The 20,174-nt window shown below is 38.9% G+C and overlaps 3 protein-coding genes across 3 annotated transcripts; 1 reads left to right on the forward strand and 2 right to left on the reverse strand.

Annotated features, from left to right (window-relative positions):
* The first annotated feature begins 135 nt into the window (after positions 1-135).
* On the forward strand, positions 136-1,950 carry CAX7 (calcium exchanger 7). The gene is made up of 2 exons (XM_088244387.1): positions 136-362; positions 503-1,950. The coding sequence occupies exons 1-2, from the start codon at positions 278-280 to the stop codon at positions 1,858-1,860; spliced, it is 1,443 nt and encodes a 480-aa protein (XP_088100513.1). The 5' UTR covers positions 136-277; the 3' UTR covers positions 1,861-1,950.
* An 11,061-nt stretch (positions 1,951-13,011) lies between these two features.
* Positions 13,012-15,496, reverse strand: LOC110773176 (Sodium/calcium exchanger family protein). Its single transcript, XM_021977676.2, has one exon. The coding sequence runs from the start codon at positions 15,213-15,215 to the stop codon at positions 13,473-13,475; it is 1,743 nt and encodes a 580-aa protein (XP_021833368.1). The 5' UTR covers positions 15,216-15,496; the 3' UTR covers positions 13,012-13,472.
* A 1,083-nt stretch (positions 15,497-16,579) lies between these two features.
* On the reverse strand, positions 16,580-19,108 carry LOC110773177 (dynamin-related protein 4C). The gene has a single exon (XM_021977677.2). The coding sequence runs from the start codon at positions 18,823-18,825 to the stop codon at positions 16,783-16,785; it is 2,043 nt and encodes a 680-aa protein (XP_021833369.1). The 5' UTR covers positions 18,826-19,108; the 3' UTR covers positions 16,580-16,782.
* Positions 19,109-20,174: the final 1,066 nt, after the last annotated feature.

Consider the following 20,174-nt stretch of genomic DNA (forward strand, 5'->3'; position numbering starts at 1 on the left):
CAGATTCCTCTCCAGAAGTTCCAAAAATAATGGACTTCAATTAATATCTACATCCTCAGCAACACTTCCTCAACAAGCTCGTGTGTGAAGTTTTGAATGGCAAGCTCAACCTCCACACTTCAACCCAAGAAACTCTCACTTTTAATCCTCAACATATCCTTTCTCTTCCTCTTGTGTCTCTCTCTCATCACAACGCCTCTCTATTCTCTCTCTCATGACAGCTTAGGCTTACTGGGCCAATCCAATAATACAAATCTCAGTGAGATCAAACTAGTTGATGGCTGCACAAATCTCCATGACCACACAGATTATGCAACCAAGTGCTTGTATGTCAAAACACATACAGGTTGCAGGCCTAAAGGGTACATCAATTATCTCCAAATATTTTACTGCAATCTTGGCAAGTTTCCAGTTCTAGGCCATGCTGCAATTCTACTTTGGCTTTTTGTTTTGTTCTATCTGTTGGGAAACACAGCTGCTAATTATTTCTGTTCCTCCTTAGAGAGCTTGTCCAAAATCTTGAAGCTCTCTCCTACCATAGCCGGAGCCACCCTCCTCTCCCTCGGAAATGGGGCCTCCGATGTCTTTTCGAGCATCGTTTCTTTCACGAGATCCGGTGATGGTGATGTTGGCCTCAACAGTGTGCTAGGGGGTGCCTTCTTTGTGTCCAGCATTGTGGTAGGAGTTATTAGCATACTGATTAGCCCTCACCAGATTTCAGTTGATGAGGCCAGCTTTGTTAGAGATGTCATCTTCTTCTTATTCTCTCTCTCATCTCTTCTTGCAATCATTGTTATTGGAAGGATCAACTTGTGGGGTGCCATTTCTTTTCTTGCTATTTACTTCGTTTATGTTGGCACAGTTTCAGCCACTCAATTATACAAAAGGAAAAACAGAGAATTGTTAGGGGACAGGTTTTCAACATCTCTTGCTGCTTCAAAGAATTTACAAGTGCTACAAAGCTTTGATGACTTAGGAGATAGTACTAGTACACCATTACTAGGCTATGTCGATGAGGATAAACCTATTTTCGACACGAATTCGAAAGCCAGTCTTGATGTTCATCAAGAACAAAATTCTGGGTTTTCTTATTTGGGAACATTGATTTATATCTTGGAGTTACCTCTCTACTTGCCTAGAAGATTGACCATACCGGTTGTGAGTGAAGAAAGATGGTCCAAGCCATATGCAGTTATTTCTGTAACTTTGGCACCAGTTTTGCTGGCTGCCCTTTGCAACACACAGAGGGAGAATCTGAGCTCAAGAGGTAAATCAGTAACATACATGACAGCAGGGCTGATTGGGTTGGTTTTGGGTAATCTTGCATATGTGACCACAAATAAGTGGGGCCCACCAAAGAAGTGCTTGTTCCCTTGGCTTGTTGGTGGGTTTTTTATGAGTGTAGCTTGGACTTATATTATTGCTGCAGAATTGGTCTGTTTGTTAGAATCATATGGGAATATATTGGGGATTAGCCCTTCAATTCTAGGACTTACTGTCCTAGCTTGGGGTAACTCCCTTAATGATTTGATAGCTAATGTTGCTATGGCAGTGAATGGTGGGCCAGATGGGGCCCAGATTGCTATTTCAGGCTGTTATGCGGGTCCCATGTTTAACACATTGGTGGGAGTGGGTATGTCACTGGTTTTCTCATCTTGGTCTGAGTATCCATCCTCCTATGTCATTCCCATTGACCATTCTCTCTATGAAACGATAGCGTTTTTGATGGGTGGCTTGCTGTGGGCCCTCGTGATTTTGCCCAAGAAGGATATGAAGCTGGATCGTTACATGGGGATTGGCCTTGTGGCAATTTACTTGTGTTTTCTGTTTCTCAGGCTGGCCATGCTCTTGGTCTTTTGAATTTTAATTTCATGGCTCATTCAAAATGGGGCATTGTCGCAAGTTTATAGAAACTTCCTTTATCAATATACATACATTTTAGTTAAATAGTATCCTTTTGTCTAGTTATTTTGATGTCGAGTTAGTACTTCCTTTTTTTGTTATAAATGGTGTTAGAAATTTGGTTCAGACCAAATGGTTTTTAGTCAACTATGAGACACAAAATTGAAAGGATTTATAGTTCAAGTGATTAAAAACAATTAACTCTACATCCGATATCCTGTGTTCAAATCACCGCTCTCCTAATATCGTGGTTGAGCATGATAGACTCTTCCCCCAAGACATGTCAAAGGATTTTTAGCACACACACATGGTCCAAAAGCTTTTAATGCATCCACTTGGACTGGACGTCCATTTCCTTCCCGTGGTTTAAAAGCACTTATGTGGTCCATAGAGAGCCCATGGACACGGTGAGTTCGCCAGCCTGTTGGAGAGACAAGAAGCGTTGGGTAGGTAGCCAATTATCGCACGGGTTCCAAAGGTCGACTAGGTTGTGTGTTGTATTTTAATCATGATCCTCTTTAGTGAGGTCTGTGCCACAAATAATTCCACTTGTGCAGAATGCTTGTCGAGCACTCGCATGAAACATGTGGATTTTGTAGACTCTAAATTAGTAATTTTGTATCCAAATTATTATTCATAGAGCAGTGTAAACTTACATATTGGGAGTAGAGGTGCCAAATGGATCGGGTCGGCCCGTTTAAAGCTTATTTATTAAATTTTATTTATTTTAAAGAAAAATAATACATAATATTATTACATTTATATCTTAAATTCAAGTTTATTTCTTATTTTTAATAATATATATTAAAATTTAATGTTTTCTTTATATATAAAATAATGATTTTATTTTTCAAGTTTCAAATTTTAAAACCCAAATAATAATCCAGCCATTTTCTATGTAAATGTACTTTAAATAAAGTTATTGACCTCGTTTTTTAAAAAAAAAAAACAAATAATAAAAAAATTATTAGTATATACATAATTGTAAAAATGATTTAAATGATGTTGTAAAAAAAATTACAAAAACAATGCAATACATAAGTTAAATTTGGCGTGAGCCCATATCGGCCCGTTTAGTGGCCAAGCACGAGCACAGCCAGAGCCTGTGGGCTCGGGCCAAGATTGCAGATTTTTATAAATGAGCTGGCCCAACACAATCCATTTATTAAATGGGCCAGGCCAGGCCAGCACGGTCCTTTTGACACCTCTAGCTGGAAGTGAGAATTGTCATTCCTAAACAGCTTCTAGAAGCTGTTTCTCTAATTAATTTAGCATTACTGTGGCAGTAAATAAATTATCCACCAAAGTTATTCATTATAACGATAGTTATTGTTGGATGCGTATGACATTTCGCCTATAAACTCAAAAGAAAACACATAAGTAATTTAAGGGTCATTGACAAATAAGAAAAAAAACAGTGTCAATTGAGTAAAATAAAGGTTCTTGGTCCATTTTTATTCTCGTTACACTATATTTTCATGCAATTTCGAGTAAGAGTTTTTAGTAAGATTTAGGGTTTTTACAAGATTTAGGAATTTTGTACAATAAAATTTCACTAGTACTCCGCATATCATTTACAGCCAAGTCCACAATCGATGGTATCCTTATTGAGGATCTCTTGTAAAAGGGAGGAGGTAGAGTAAAAAGTTACAAAGCATAAATCCTTTTTTTTTTTCAAAGTTTGGAAGGGGGAGGGGAAGATTTCATTAGGGTTCGAACCTAAGACAACTGATCTGCAAACAAATGCTATTACCGCTGAGCTATGGACTCGTTGGCAGTTACAAAGCAATAACTTATTAGTAATCTAGCTAACATAAAGTAAATTATTAGTAAGATATGGTACACGTAAGTTAAATTTGAGAGATAATTGTTGCAGAATATAAATCCCACATCAGAAACTTGACTAAATGAATGGTTCCACTACTAATATCATCGAGACCTTTTGTATAAAACTCCACACTTGCTAAACATATGGTTAAGTTGGGGACAATATCAATATTACTAGTAGTGGGCCATGGGTTCGTCCCTCTAAAATCTTAACAGTAATGAGGTCAGACAACACCTACCTAAGTCATGGGACGAAGAGTACCATTAGCATTTGCAAATTGCAACAACAATCCTCTTAGGTAGAAATACTCAAAGCAAAGTCATACAAGGTAGAAATTACCAGTGTCAAAAGTCGTATAAGTCATTAATAAAAAAACCAAAAAAGAGAGATTTAGAGAGAGAGGCTCCTCCTTCTCTCTAAGATTTCTCTCATCTCCACCGCCCTTTTTTGAGTAGCTAGTGTTGACGCGAGTCTCCTAATTAATCAAGAAGATTTATTTCCTTGATTAATTAAGGGATTTACTTTCATATTCTATATAGTTGACAAATCATTGTATAATTAGGAGATACTATCCTAATTGATTACTGTATATATTTCCTTGTAAAACGCTCATGTAAACTTCTATATATACCTTCTTATGGAGATGAATAAAACCTAACCAAAAGTATTCAAACCATATTCATATTTAAGCATGGTATTAGAGCAATCGATCCTAAGTTGTCTCTAAACCCTTATCTCAAATTTCTCATATTCAAATCCAAAACCCTAAATCAAATTCCTCATATTTTTCCCTAAATCCAAATCCCTCAAATCTAAAGTCCTCAAATCCTCTTATCAAAATCCCTAAACACATAACCTCAAATCTTATACACATACCTCTCAAATCCAATCCCTACATCAAATTCATACATCAAATTCCTCAAATCAAATTCCTCAAATCAAAATTCCTCACATTTTCATATCACATCTTACTTCCGTTGAGATGTCAGGAACCCCTACGATTCTCCCCCTTATTGCAGACTCATAGAAGCATGTGGTCAATCCTGTTAACCCGGCTACCTAGACTCGTGCTTCTATCGCCACCACCAAAGGTTTTACTTTTCATACTTCCTCTCAAAAATCCGCATGGATTATTGACTCTGGTGCTACGGATCACATGACATTTGATCCTGGCCAACTTATTAGTTGCAAATCATCCACTCCGTCGGTGGTGTTTAATGCTAATGGTACCCCCTCCCCTGTGGTTGGGGAGGGCTCTCTATCTCTCTCCACTTCCTTACAACTGGATTCTGTATTATTTGTTCCATCTTTGAACCATAACTTGTTATCTGTTGCACAACTTACTGCTACTTTGGGATGTACTGTGACATTTTGGCCGAATCATTGTGTTTTTCAGGATATCCTCATAGGAAAGACAATTGGTTGTGGTACTCGGCGAGGCAAACTCTACCACTTGGACTGGGCACCAAATAGTGAGATCAAGGTTTGTCAAGCTTTCACAACCAGTGGAACTCGTTCTAAGGGGGAGAGAGACAAAATTTGGTTATGGCATAAACGTCTTGGGCATGCCTTGTTCGGTTATCTTAAGAAGTTGTTTCCATCATTATTTTATAGTCTTGATGTTTCCAACTTCCAGTGTGATACGTGTGAATTGGCTAAGAGTCATCATGTCCCGTTCCCATTAAGTTCAAATATGAGTTTGGTTCTGTTTTCTCTTGTTCATTCTGATGTTTGGGACCCTGCTAAAATTGTCACTCCGACAGGGGCTCGATGGTTTGTCACGTTTATAGATGATTGCACACGCATGACTTGGGTTTCCCTTCTCAAAACTAAAGTGAAAGTCAGTTCCAAGTTTCAACAGTTTTATCAAATGGTGGAGACTCAGTTTCATGCTAGAATTCAGGTTCTTCGTTCTGACAATGGCGGAAAATTTCTCAACCATGATCTTAACTAGTTCTTACAAGATCATGGCATCATACATTAACGCTCACGCCCTTACACTCCCCAACAAAATGGGGTGGCTGAAAGAAAGAACAAACACTTATTGGAAATCGTTCGTGCCTCTCTCTTTGGTGCCAATATGCCACAATCTTTTTGGGGCGAAGCCGTCGTCTCTGCAGCATACCTTATCCATCAGATTCCCTCTAGTATCCTAAATTTCTAAACACCACTTCAAACACTTCACCACCATATCCAAACACCTCCCACCCCAAACTTGGAACCCCGAATTTTCGATTGTGTTGTATTTGTCCACTTACATGATCACCAATGAAGCAAATTGGATCCCCGAGTTGAAAAGTATGTTTTCATTGGCTATGCACCTCATCAGAAAGGATACCGGTGTTATCATCCTCCTACTATGAAGGTCCTTACCTCCATAGATGTTCTGTTTCGGGAACATGACTTATATTTTTCAACAACCCATGAGGAGAATCGAGAATCCACCACTGCTCAAATTCTTGATTTTTTTTTCCACAGGACGTCACTCTGCATCAAACGACCGTTCGCCAGTGGAAAGAAACCGGTTGCCAGTGGAAAGCAACTGGTTGCCCCCCTTACTTCTTCAAATACAGAGAACCTGCTTCAAAACGATCGATCGCCAGCAGACAGTGACTGGTCGCCAGAGGAAAAGGATCAGTTGTCTTCACGCTGTCAAAATTAGGAGGAGGAAATTGAACCGTTTTATGAGATTTTGCCCGCTTAAGCTTCAGTGCCACACCAATCACCTGCTGAGAAAGTCATTCAGGTAACATCTTTTCCTGAAACTGATAACACTAATGAAATATCCCATGATGATTTGATTTCAGAAGGCACAGAGCCTACATATCAGCTTCCAGAAAGGAAGAACCGTGGTAAACCTCGAGTACAATATGAAGCATATCTTAAAGCCAAAGGGAAATACCCCATCAATAATTATATATCTCTCAGCAGATTATTAGAGTCATGTGTGCACTATGTGAAGCAGTTGGCTGACATATCTGTCCCCAACAGTATAACTAAAGCACTAGAAGACTCAAAATGGAAAGAAGCTATGAATAAAGAAATGAGAGCTCTTCAAAAGAATGTCACATGGGGACTTGTGCCCTTACCTCATGGAAAGAAGACAGTACGATGTAGGTGGATTTATACTGTGAAACTCAAAGCAGATGGATCCGTTGAAAGATATAAAGCTATATTGGTGACGAAGGGGTACACATAGAGATATGGGATAGACTACGAGGAGACCTTTGCCCCTGTAGCCAAGATTAACACTATTAGAGTCCTATTGTCTCTAGTAGCGAATCTTGATTGGCCACCACATCAGTTTGATGTTGAAAATGCATTCTTACATGGAGACTTGGAAGAAGAAGTATATATGGACTTACCCCATGATGTAATTCAGCTCCTGACAAGAAAAATCAAGTTTGCTAGCTCAGAAAGTCATTATATGGGTTAAAGCAATCTCCTAGGGCATGGTTTGGTAGATTTACTAAATCTATGAAGAATTTTGGATATACACAGAGTAATTCAGATCATACCATTTTCTTGAAGCTTGATGAAGGAAAACTTACTGCATTGATTGTTTATGTATATGACATAATCGTAACTGGAAACGACGCAGAAGAGCAACTGAAGTTGCAAAAGTATTTGTCTCAGGAATTTGAGATGAAGAATTTAGGTGATCTGAAGTACTTTCTCGAAATCGAAGTAGCAAGGTCAAAAACTAGTATATTTCTGTCTTAAAGGAAGTATGTAATGGATCTACTCACTGAAACATGAATGCTTGGATGTAAGCCTGCTGACACACCCATTGAGATGAATCACAAGTTGTGTGAAGACATGAACCAAGAACCAACTAATAAGGAACAGTACCAACGCCTTGTTGGAAGGTTGATATACTTGGCACACACAAGACCAGATATTGCATATGTTGTGAGTGTGGTTAGTCAGTTTGTGCATTCACCCAATGTTTCTCATAGGAATGCAGTTGATCGGATCTTAAGATACTTAAAGTCAGCCCCTGGGAAAGGATTAATGTTCTCAAAAAATGGAGATCTTGAAGTTGTTAGATATACAGATGCTGATTGGGTTGGTTCCATTACAGGTAGACACTCTACTTCTGGTTACTTTATATTCGTGGGAGGTAACCTAGTCACTTGGCGGAGTAAAAAGCAAAATGTGGTTTCTCGGTCTAGTGCAGAAGTAGAGTATCGAGGAATGGCTCAGGGAGTTTATGAATTATTGTGGATCAGAAGACTCTTGATAGAATTGGACTTCAAGCCAGAAAAGCCAATGAAGTTGCATTGTGTAACATCCCACATCGACCAACGGAGAGGGGGTGATCTGTCTTATATGTACATGCCCACCTCCATCTAGCACGAGGCCTTTTGGGAGCTGACTGGCTTCGGATTCATGGGAACTCCGAACTTAAGCGAGTTGGGGCTAGAGCAATCTTAGGATGGGTGACCCACTGGGAAGTTGCTCGTGAGTTCCCAAAAACAAAACTGCAAGGGTAGAGAAGGGGGCCCAAAGCGGACAATATCGTGCTACGACGGAGCCGATCTCGGGATGTGACAATTTGGTATCAGAGCCACTCTGCCGTGTGGTGCGAGTGTGCCGACGAGGACGTCGGGCCCCTAAGGGGGTTGAATTGTAACATCCCACATCGACCAACGGAGAGGGGGTGATGTGCCTTATATGTACATGCCCACCTCCATCTAGCACGAGGCCTTTTGGGAGTTCACTGGCTCATATTCGTGGGAACTCCGAAGTTAAGCGAGTTGGGGCTAGTGCAATCCCAGGATGGGTGACCCATTGGGAAGTTGCTCGTGAGTTCCCAGAAACAAAACCGTGAGGGCGGAGAGGGGGGCCCAAAGTGGACAATATTGTGCCACAGCGGAGCCAATCCCGGGATGTAACACATTGTGGCAACAAGTCAGCTATCGATATTGCCCATAATCCAGTTCAACGTGATCGAACCAAACATGTTGAGGTAGATAGACATTTTATCAAAGAAAAAATTGAGAATAAGATCATCCGCCTACTATTCGTAAAATCAGAAGATCAACTAGCAGATATCTTAACAAAAGCTGTTTGTGGCAGAGTATTTCATGACTCACTTACCAAGTTAGGCATTTGTGACATATGTGCACCAACTTGAGGAGGAGTGTTGATGTGAGTCTCTTAATTAATCAAGGAGGTTTATTTCCTTGATTAATTAAGGGATTTACTTTCCTATTCTATAGAGTTGACAAATCATTGTATAATTAGGAGATACTATCCTAATTGATTACTGTATCTATTTCCTTGTAAAGCGCTCATGTAAACTCCTATATATATCTCCTTATGGAGAAGAATAAAACATATGCAAAAGTATTCAAACCATATTCATATTTTAGTAGCTAGTGTCTCTCCCGTCGCCCTTCGGGGTGGCTACTCCGCCACTTATGGTGTGGCTACCCTGCCTCCTTTTGTGTGGCTCTTTTCCTTTTCCTTCATTTTCATTTTGTCCTTTTGAAAGCCCTTCCTCTCTGGTATTCTCTGATGCAAGCCCATAAGTCCTATAAGTCTTCTACTTCTTCCTCTGAACTTCCTCCCCCTTTGTTCTACAGCCCTCACATCTCCCTCATCTCACTTTCCTTTCATCCCTCCACCACCCCGTCGACCCGTATCTCTTCTCCCACAAAATCTCAAATCCAAAAGTCCTCTATCCCTAAGATTTACTTGGTTTGCCATCGGATTGATGCAGTTGTTTTACTCCATCAACCCATTCTTAGATCTAAGATTTGGATTTGCACTTGTGGGCTCTACAAATCTATGGTCAATCTTGACCACAACTTGATAGATTGCTTGAGTATAACGCATGGGGGCTTGCTCCCTCAAATCCACACTCTACATATCTCCTCTCTTGGTTCCCATGGCCCTTGCTTTTCTTGTGGCGGTGGCGGTTGCATATTTGTTGGTGGCGACGGCAGCTTGTTTTGTTTAGGGTTAGATTTTAGGGGTTTTGTTTTTTGTGGGCTTTTGTTGTTTTGGGCCTGCTATTTTGGCACTTTAGGTGGGGCTTTTATTTTGTGCTGTTTGAGCCCATGCAGTAGTCTACTGTTAAGAGACGGACAAGCTCCCCTGGGAGGTGTCGATACTCTGAACTCTAACTTTATTACTTGTTCCTGGTATCTGTTTGTGTTTAGTTGACTTTGTTTTTGGGCTATTGGTAGCCTTGTGGTGCTTTGCTCTTTGTTTGCTGTGTCTGGCTATTGTTAGCCGTGTTTCTCCCTAATGTACTATCTTTTGTTTAATGGAAAGTACATTTGACCCAAAAAAAAAAAGTCATATTAGTCAAACCAAATTCAAAGCAGAATTTGAAGTAGAAATACTCAAAGCAAAGCAAAGATTACCTAAGTAGGGTCTAGAGATGTAGTTCACAATTGTAGATAAACTACATATCACCCTCCATTTGCAAGGTAACAAAGGGTATGAGTAGGTAAAGCACCGGTGGATCCAAAAAGCCTTATCGTCGCCACTTGCCATCTTGGTTGGTGTGTGGCTATGAGGTAAGAAAAATTTATATAAGGTTAAGGTTTAAATGTTGGGTCGAGGTGAAAGTAGTCCAAGGTGGAGGATCAATCGCTTTGATACCATGTTTCGATTTCATAAATGGATTAGCATTCCACTACTTTCAACACTACTATTGTCCTAAACTGAACCATCAACATAGTCCACAAAGTATAATGTTTTATCACAAAATGCTTCAATCTTATTAATAGTGAAATCACTCAACTATATATTTTATTTTATCAAGTCTTCAAAGTAGAATTTCACATTCTTCGATAAATTATCTAATTTGAATCAATTTTAGACACTATATGTGGCCTAAGGATTTTAGCAAGCTTATTATTATTTCTTTAAAAAAAATCATGGCAAAAGGGTTTGGGTGTATGTGAACTTTAAATCGAGGGGAGAAAATTAAAGGTGTTATACAGTAGTAGTTGTCTCCAGTTATTGATGCCTGAACGAACTCCTTGTCGCCTTACTAAATTCTAAATGTCGTTTTGCTATTTATTTCAGTGTCAAAGCTTGTCAAGATCTACAAAAAGTATACGTTCCTCTCATCTCATATTCCCAATATTATATATATAGATTAAATTAATCTGGCATGTTGCCATTTGTAGGACCTATAATGCAATAAAATTGGACAAAACGAAGCTCTTGTTGTGGAGGAGAACCATTCACATTCAGTGTCGCTTGTTGAAGTGACGAGTTTTGAATTGACTTCAACTGGGATCATGAAATGTATCATCCTCCACCAAATGAATAATAATGACGATGCAGCTAGGTATTTTAATTAAATTCTATTTTCTTTTATGCAACCAAATATTTAGGAGGGGAGACTCGATTCTATAACCTCGGACGTATGAATAATTGCTCTCAACCACTTGAGTCACAAGTTTCTTATTTTAATTAAATTCTTATATTTTTTTTTAGACAATTGAGGGTTTAGGATCAAATTTAGGATCCAAGATTCTTGGGTAAATGCTCTTAAACACTTAAACTACAAGCCCTTTACCTTTAAGAAAATTCTTATAAATACAAAAGAAAGTGAGTCTCTCTGCTCGTCATATCTTGTCTCAATTACTAGAGGTGTAAAACGAGTTGTACTGGACCTGTCTATTTATGAAAATCACCAATCCCGGCCCGAGTCCACAGTTCTAGCTCATATGGGCTTCGACTGTGCTTGTGCCGGTCCACTAAATAGGCGGAGATGGGCCCATGCCCAATTTGACTCATGTATTGCATTTTGTTTTTGTAATTTTTTTTACAACTTCATTTAAATCTTTTTTTACAATGATGTATATATAAACAAGATTTATTATTTATTGAAAAAAGAGGTCAATAACTTTATTTAAAGTACATTTAAATAGAAAATGACTAAATTATTATTTGTATTTTAAAAATTGAAACTTGAAAAACAAAATCATTATTTTATATATAAAGAAAACATTAAATTTTAATATATATTATTAGAGAAAAGAAATAAACTTGAATTTAAGATATAAATATAATAATATTATGTATTATTTTCTTCTAAAATAAATATAATTTAATAAATAGATTTAATAATAAATATAATTTAATAAACTTGGACCTAATTACCTCATCCCAACTCACCCAAAAATACGTGCCGTGTTGTGTCGGACCTTACTTTAACGTGCCATGCCAGACCTTACTTTAACGGGCCATACTCGAGCCGACCCGGTCCGTTAGACATCTCCATCAATTACTCATATTTCTCTGTCAAAATTTGGCATAGCCTTAAAAGATAGGAAGTAAATGACAGTCAAACATGGACCCTTGGTTTGTACACTACACATCATGTCCATGTTGTCTTTTAGCCAATAATAATTTATCCAATTTATTATGAGGTGTCCCCTTCTTTACTTTGTCCAAACCTCAGTCTTGTTTTGGACTTCAACTTTTTCCCATTGTTGTTTCTTTTAATCTATTAAGCCTTTGTCTTCATGAAAATTATGATGGCAAGAAATGAACCAAAATACAATTGTATGACATAGAGAGCTCTTGTGCATATTGTCTGGCTTGTGGCCCACGAGAGTACTGTATATAGTAAAAGTATCATGCCAAAGGGTGCAGGTGTTTAGGACCACTTTGAGAAAATTTCAAGTTGATGGCGCAGACCAACCCACCCATAATTTCATATACCAAACTTACCTCCTTATATTTGCAATCAATAATTAGTTTCATTATGTAATGCTCCCAATTTCTGTAGGAAATACTATTTCTAATTCCATTCATTTACTATTTCGTTTGGTGTCATTGAGATAAGAGATGTCGTATTGTAGGTGCGGAAGGGAAAAAGGTTTTGTAATCATGTTGTTACAGCAATTCAAGTTTTGTTGGAGTATGCTTCCTTCCTCAAGGATGATATGGCAGAATAAAAATTTCAGGTCATGCAAAACATTGAGCTCCATATTCCATGAGAGGCAAACCAATCATAATGTGTGATGCATTTGTGATTGCATACATGGTTATGCACAGTTCCAGAAAATAAAAAACTAAAAACAACACATGATGGGTACAAATTGAATGATTCAAATCATTAGACGACATTGTAGAGTGAGCTCAAATGAGTGATCAACGGCATATTAATTACTAACCGGTTAGCACTTGAGTGGTCCTTAATGGAGCAAAACTCAACGATACGTGGTGAAGCGGTAATTTAAACCTTGCTTCGATATAGGTAGATGCTCTTAATTATTAGAGCTAGAAGGCCTAAGAAACCAAGCTTGAAATACAAATAATATGTTAGAGAAAAACAAAGCAGGATTTATTTATCAAATCCTTGAATACACAAAATAACAATAGCGACTTGGCTCAACCACCTCTTTACCAATACACAAAGGAGGTTATATATATTGTAAGAACAAGCTATTCTCTTTGTCTTCAGACAGACTTACAACTCAAACCTGCAATTACCAAATCTCTTTGGAAAATCATACCTTGGTGCAAAGGCATGGCGTTCCCGAAAGCTACATAATTTCGATATTTAGGAGAAATTATAGACTCAAAACAAAACAAGAAATTAGGGGCTTATCAACTACACCAGACACCTCAGTTGAAGCTGAAAACACAAGCAGCCTGCAACTTAGTTTGTCAACTAGACTAAACAAAGTTTGTAAGTAACTATTTACATTATAACTAATTTACAAATCTACAATTCAGTCATATCATACCACAGTTACTAGGATTAGTTTATCTCTTTTTGAAGCTTGAGAGAACCAAGTGTTTGAATCAACCTCAAAGACATAGAGCTGATGTATACAACTAAAAGCCCCCCTCCCAAGACCCCATCAAGCCTCATATTTCTCCTCGGTAGAACCACAAGTGCCCAAAGCAAGCCTCCTGCTAAGAAACACACTGTCTCCAACAGGTATGGATCTCCGCGGATCACAAGAGGTGATGGATATGTAGACCAAGCAGAGCCAACAAGGGATAAGCCTAATCCAAACAGAATGTTGAAGATGGGACCAGCATAACAGGCTGCAAATGCAATTTGAGTTCCTTCAGGTCCACCATTCAAAGCCATTGTCAAATTGGTAATCAAATCTCCAAATGAGTTACCCCAAGCAAGGACTGTTAGCCCTAAGATAGAAGGACTTACACCTAATAAGTACCCTACTGAAACTAGCAAACCCACCAATTCCTGAGCTGTAAAATAACTCCAAGCAACACTCATTAGAAACCCTGCAACAAGCCAAGGAAATAAACAATTCTTTGGTGGGCTTGACATCTCTGTTGTCACAAATGCAACAAGCCCAAAAGTGACTCCAAGAATCAATCCAGTAATATAGATCACCAAGCTTGTCATGAAGGTAACACAGTCAAATTGATGGTTCCAAAGGATTGACAATAGCACTGGTGCTAGTGTCACTGAAGCAACTGCATACGGCTTAGACCATCTCTCTTCACAAACAACAGGAATAGTCAATCTCCTTGTCAGATAAAGAGGCATCTCGAGTATGAAAAAAACCATACGACAAGAAGCTGATGATCTAAGATTAGAGCAGCATTTCTTGACTTCTAGTACTTCAGAACTGCCTTCTACAGCTCCTTCCTCTGCAGCACTAAGCTCTTCCTTTTCCATGTTGCTAAGAATTGGTACACTCAAGTCCATGTCATTCCTGGAAGTACAGTTTGATTCACTGATATCCCCAGCAGCATTCTTCCAATGAGTATGTGAGATGTAAACCACAATCACATAAACAACATACATTGAAGCAAAAGCCATTGCAGCCCACACATCTATTTCACTCTGAATCAAGATCAGAACCAAGAACAGAATGACCAAAAGGTAGAAGCAAATATCTCTCACAAAGTCACATTTCTTAACTCGAATACGCCTCTGGCGGATTGAAATGCTTATGATTCCAACCACAACACATGATACAAAGGAAGCTCCCCCCAAAATTGTACTAAGACCAATTTCACCTGTCCCACCACCCATAAACGAAACAAGACTGGAAAAAACATCAGGGGCTCCATTGCCAAGAGAGAGCAGAGTGACTCCAGCAATTGTAGGGGACAATTTTAGTAGCCTTGATAGATTTTCCAGTGAAGAACAAAAGTATTCAGAAGCTGTATTCCCCAACAAATAGAACAAAACCAGGAGCCACAAAAACATAAGAAAATAACCCAAAAGAGGAAAACTTCCAAAATTGCAGTAGAAAATGAAAAGATAGTCAATATAGCCTTGAGAGACACATGGGTTTTTGGATTTAAGGTAGAGGCACTTGGCTTCATAGTCATCTAAACGAAGAAAACCCTTGCAATCTAGTGTATTGCTGTCTCTGAAAATTTCAAGACTGCTTAGAACCAGATATTCTGAAGGGTGAAAATGTATAATCAAGAGAGCACATGCCACTAGGAGAAGTGAGATATTCAAGAAAATGATGTAATTCCTATACTTAGGCATGAAAACTGAGGTACCCATTATAGAGATTCAACCTGAGGCCAAAAATACAAAACAAAAATAGAAAAGTTCAATTGAACCTACCTAATCTATGCTTGTGCACAAGAGTAACTTGGAGTAGATCATGAACAAGGAATTGGGTTTATGGCAACTAGGTAGACAAACATTTGAAGGATGAAGGGTTCGGAATTTGGTGCCTTGAAAGGTTTCCTTTTGTGCAGACTGATTAAGCAATGGAATGGAGCTTTTGGTGAGAGTCAAGCCAATTGCAGATTCTCTTCTTGTTTCCACATTGTGGGAATATTTCACTTTCCCCATGAAAGGTATAGATCATACATGCTGACATGGCTGGGACACGTGTCATATGATAGTGCCATGGGGATCAGGACAGTCGACAAGCTTCAATTCAAGCTAAAACTACACGTGGAAATTGGGTAGACGTCATCTTTCACGGTGAGCATTAGCATCTGTGAAAGCGAAGATAACCCACGAATTCATACAAATTCTTTTTCTCTTGGCTAATGATTCTGTTAGGCTTGTACCAGTGTAGGTTTTTCTGGTTTTCTGGGGCTTCGGCCCTCGAAAAAAGACAGAGAACCCACGAAATAGACTTATGTGACGGCTTCAAACATCAATCCTTGTTTTGTTAACTTCAGATTTTTCTTTCTTTTTGATAAATTCTTTATATCATGCATATCATATATTTGTATGATTCTGCTAGGCTTGTACCAGTGTAGGTTTTTCTGCTAGGCTTCACATTCAGGTCGGCCCTCAGATTCCTGTACCTCATCAACACCATACTTGTATTCATACTATATCCAAAACAATTTCTCAAATTATCGAAAACAAAGAAAACTGAACTCTAAATATACAATACTTTTGTGGGTGTAATTATTATTATTTTTATTAATTGATGAAGTGAAGCAATGAGCTTGGAAATTCTTGGGATTTTTCTAATTGTTGGGTAATTTATTATATGACTACGAATCCCTCCGTTATTATTTGAGAACACTAAAAGTTGTTGTACCAAAAAAAAAAATTTGGTTAGAATGATTATGTTTATACATTAGACTAATTAAGCGAATAAATAATATAAGGGTGATAAAATTTGGAGGCCACATGAATCGAGGGTCCTAAGTAGCCACCTTATGGGCCTACCTTTTATGCCGACCTTGATCGCATTCTCCCAGTTCATCTCTTTTTAAGTACTAATGCCGACCTTTTTTGTTTTTTTTGGGGTGAAATACTAATGCCGACCTTAATAAGTGGTTCAACTACTAATAGTACTGATGCCTTTTGTAATAAAACTAGGGGTTGGCAACCGAATCAACGCACACCTGGAGGAGAGGAACCATATTCTAACCTTACTTAAGACAGAAGAGAGAGATCTGCAAACAAGTTTATTAAACTAAATAAGGACCAGAAGCATCACAATCAAAACCCTCAAAACAAAATTAAACAACGGGAAAAAAAAAACACTCAAATGCAGAAACCAACAACCACCTACATAGAATAATACTTAAACAAACTTCATTCTTTAATTTTACTAGACCATATATAGCAGCACCCTCCAGGCTTGGCAAGCTGGTCAATGACCATGGGTAACGATGCTGTCAATAATCTTAGCCACAACCTCCTTAGAATCCCTCAGCTTTCTGATGCTCTTATTCAGGTTTGTACGCTTCACTGCTACCGCCGGTGACTCCTCCAGCATCCTCTCAATCCCGCCACCGTAAGGTCCCATCAACTCATTCACAATCTCAGCTTCCATCTCCTTGTTCACCAGGTTGGAAATAGACAGCTGCAAATGCAACGCCATAAAATCAACAAACCTCCTCATAACAACCTTCCAATAAGCAGCCATCCTCATTTTCAGATCAAAGGCTTGAGGTAACATAAGAGGGTACCGCCTCAGACCTTCAACTTCCACCTCCCCAATACCTTCTATAGTTATAGTAGAAGGGCGTTCATTGTCACCTAAGACCCCTTCTATGAAGGCGTTCTGGTGAGCCATGAGCCTATTCCATTCAGCAACATACTCAGGATCACATGTATAATCCGTAAGCTTCTCCATATCCACAATTTCGGTCATCCATTTAATCGACCTTTCTTTCATCTTGGCCATCAGATTGTGTCCAGCTCGCCTCGCACATAGTTGAAGCTGATAATAATTATCCGAATGCCTCATCAACACAGAAATAACCACTTCCTCAATGTAAGTCCAAACCTGCTCCACAAACCCAATTGGTATGCTCGAAATTCCGCTCACTTTTCCCTGCAAGATAGTAAGAAAAGCATTGCGAGGAAGAAAATTCGGAAGTGCTATACCTTTCACTTCCTCCAATGCCTTGATCTCTTCTAACAAGAAGTTATTCTTCGGGTCGCTTTGAACACAATTGTGAAGTGCATCTGAGTACTGATTGAGCATTTCAACCAATCTAGCAGTGCAATGCATGTGTCTGTCTTCAGAGTACTCTTCAAATTCTCCTCTCAGAAGAATCTTCCTAAGAGATTCTTTGGCCAAACCAATGATCTGCATGAAAGCTGTCATGGCCTCAGCAACAGAGGAAAGATTCTTCGGCATTTTATTCAGTTCAGAAAGGCAGTAATTCAGCTTGTCATTAATCTTCTTCACAATTTCCGGCAAGTTTCTTGCTATGCTGTTAGCTTGAATTTGCACCAACTTTTGCGCCAAAACTGGAATACCGACAATAGATTTGTCGATCTTCGACAGAAGATGATGACTCTGAAATAGTTCATGAGCAATGGCCCTTGCCTCCTCATATGTTTCATCTCCAATGCGGTTCCTCACACAGACATAACCAAGTCCGATGTTGACATCATCTCCCGTGACCTTCTCGAGCAGTCCCTCAGGTGCCTTATCAACTTTTGTAACCACAGCCAGCGTCCTTTCACCAGTCTTATCCACACTCTGCGACATCCTAATCGATTCACAGGTGGCAAAATCGACACTGGCAGACAACACATTCAGAATGATACTCTCTTCTGGCTTTATATATTCCATGATCATATCTTTGATTTGATCATAAATATTTTCAGGCTGCCCATGAATAGGCACTCTAGTAATACCAGGCAAATCCACCATAGTCAAATCAGGAACACCCTTCTTTTTCACCAACAGAGTCAATGGGGTGTTAGAAATTCCCTTACCTCCCCCTGCAATAGAATTAGTGGCTTTAACAATATCATCAGTCACGTTGTCTTCATCGGTACGATCAGTTCTGCCGTTGTACTCCAAGGAAAGCTCTGGCAGAGGACTTGAGTGGTGCTGCAGCCTCATTATAAGGGGTACCCTTGTGCAGATGCCTTGACCCCGTGGGAGGCTGATGCCGGCCAAAGATTCAAGGACACTAGACTTTCCAGATGACTGGTCCCCAACCACCACAATTGTTGGGAGCTGAATGCCTTCATCCATTATCATCAAGTTACGGAGTTTGTCTACCGCGTCAAGTAGGGGACGGATTTTGTCATTGTAGGATGACACAATAGGTGCGCAGTTGATAGGTACAGCATCTTGTTCTACCTCAACCAGCGCGAATGACCCTTCACCATTCAAAACTGCAGCATTTGGTGTTGTCATGGACAGATTAGCTTGCTTTCCTCCTCCCATATCTGAATTGTAGCAAGAAAATAGTTCAGAAAGAGAGAGAGATATAGAGAGAGAGAGGGAGATAGTGGAGGTGTTGATGAGAAGAGAAATGAGACAAGCTAGCTAGCTATTGATGAGAAGAGAAGGGAGATAGATATGTTTGTCATGCAACTAGCTAGCTATTTATAAATGTTCAACCATGCCTCTGTGTTATTCTTCTGGGCTAAGCGACTTCCCCTTTCGGTTTTCAACATTTGGAAAACCCAAAGTTGTGGTTTGCTCATTTCATTTCATGCACTTATCAGTTTATGCACATACACGACATGAAAATTTTACTTTGATAAAGCAAAAAAAGGAATCAGCTTTACTTTGGTAAACCAATGTCGTGATTTCCTCATTCTCTCCAAAACTTCTCTCCTCTCCACCACCCTCTTCCGAGTAGCTGTAGCTTTCTCATTCAATGAAAAAGGAAACTTCTCTCCTCTCCAACTCAACTTTGGGTTTGCTAAATGTTGAAAGACCAAAGCGCATGTCCCTTAGCCCAGCAGAAAAATTATATTGGCTTTTGAATGGATGACTTTCCATTTATTTAACTAAAATTTGATAAATGATATATATTAATTGAAAATTTGTTTTTTTGGTCCCCATCTAATGAACATTTTTCCAATCAAATTGTATGTGGTTTCCTTCCAACAGACAAAAGCAAGCACATGAAAAATCTGGCGTTTAAAACTCACACTGTTTGCCTCACTTCTTCAGGGCCTGCAGCAGGATATTGATTCCTTAATGTAGAAGTAGATTCCTTAAAGTAGAAGCAGATGGACTAGAGTGCTTTTTAAAAGAAATTAGAATTGTTAAGGGAAAAAGTTGGTGTTGGTGATGTGGGTGTCCTGGAAAGGGGGATGTATAGGACTACTAGAAAACTTTTCAAATTCGTGCGTGACTCAAGTCCTCCAAAATTAAAGCTATACCTAAGCAGTGGGCTGAGTAAGTCTAGTAAAACTCATGATACTATTTGTACTATAGAAAAGTTGTCAGCAATGCGGTAAATAAGAGTATCTCTTTTAGAGGGAGATGTAAAATGCCTTGAAATGGACATTTTACATCTCAAAAACAAATTTAAAGCTCCAATGAATATTTGAGGATATAAATTTAAATAGCACCGGAAAGTGTAAAAATTTCATAGATATACATTATCTTTTACGTCTCTATTTGTGGGTCTCACTGACACAAATACATATGAAAAAGTTGGAGAACTAAAGTGGCTAAAGCTCCACTCACTCACGAGTTTATCAATACTCGCTCACATCTTCTTCAAGCTTGCACTGCCACTGATTTTAATTTTTTTTAATACAAGCGATATTCTATTT

This window comes from Prunus avium, chromosome 7 (assembly GCF_965620075.1).
Source record: "Prunus avium chromosome 7, drPruAviu1.hap1.1, whole genome shotgun sequence".
NCBI classification, from domain to species: domain Eukaryota; kingdom Viridiplantae; phylum Streptophyta; class Magnoliopsida; order Rosales; family Rosaceae; genus Prunus; species Prunus avium.

Excerpts from the sequence above, each read along its gene's own strand:
- CAX7 (XM_088244387.1), top strand. The coding sequence starts at position 278 with ATGGCTGCACAAATCTCCATGACCACACAGATTATGCAACCAAGTGCT. Across the intron at positions 363-502 it reads ACAGGTTGCAGGCCTAAAGG|AGAGCTTGTCCAAAATCTTG; the intron begins GTACATCAATTA and ends GTTCCTCCTTAG.
- LOC110773177 (XM_021977677.2), bottom strand. The coding sequence starts at position 18,825 with ATGGGAGGAGGAAAGCAAGCTAATCTGTCCATGACAACACCAAATGCT.
- LOC110773176 (XM_021977676.2), bottom strand. The coding sequence starts at position 15,215 with ATGGGTACCTCAGTTTTCATGCCTAAGTATAGGAATTACATCATTTTC.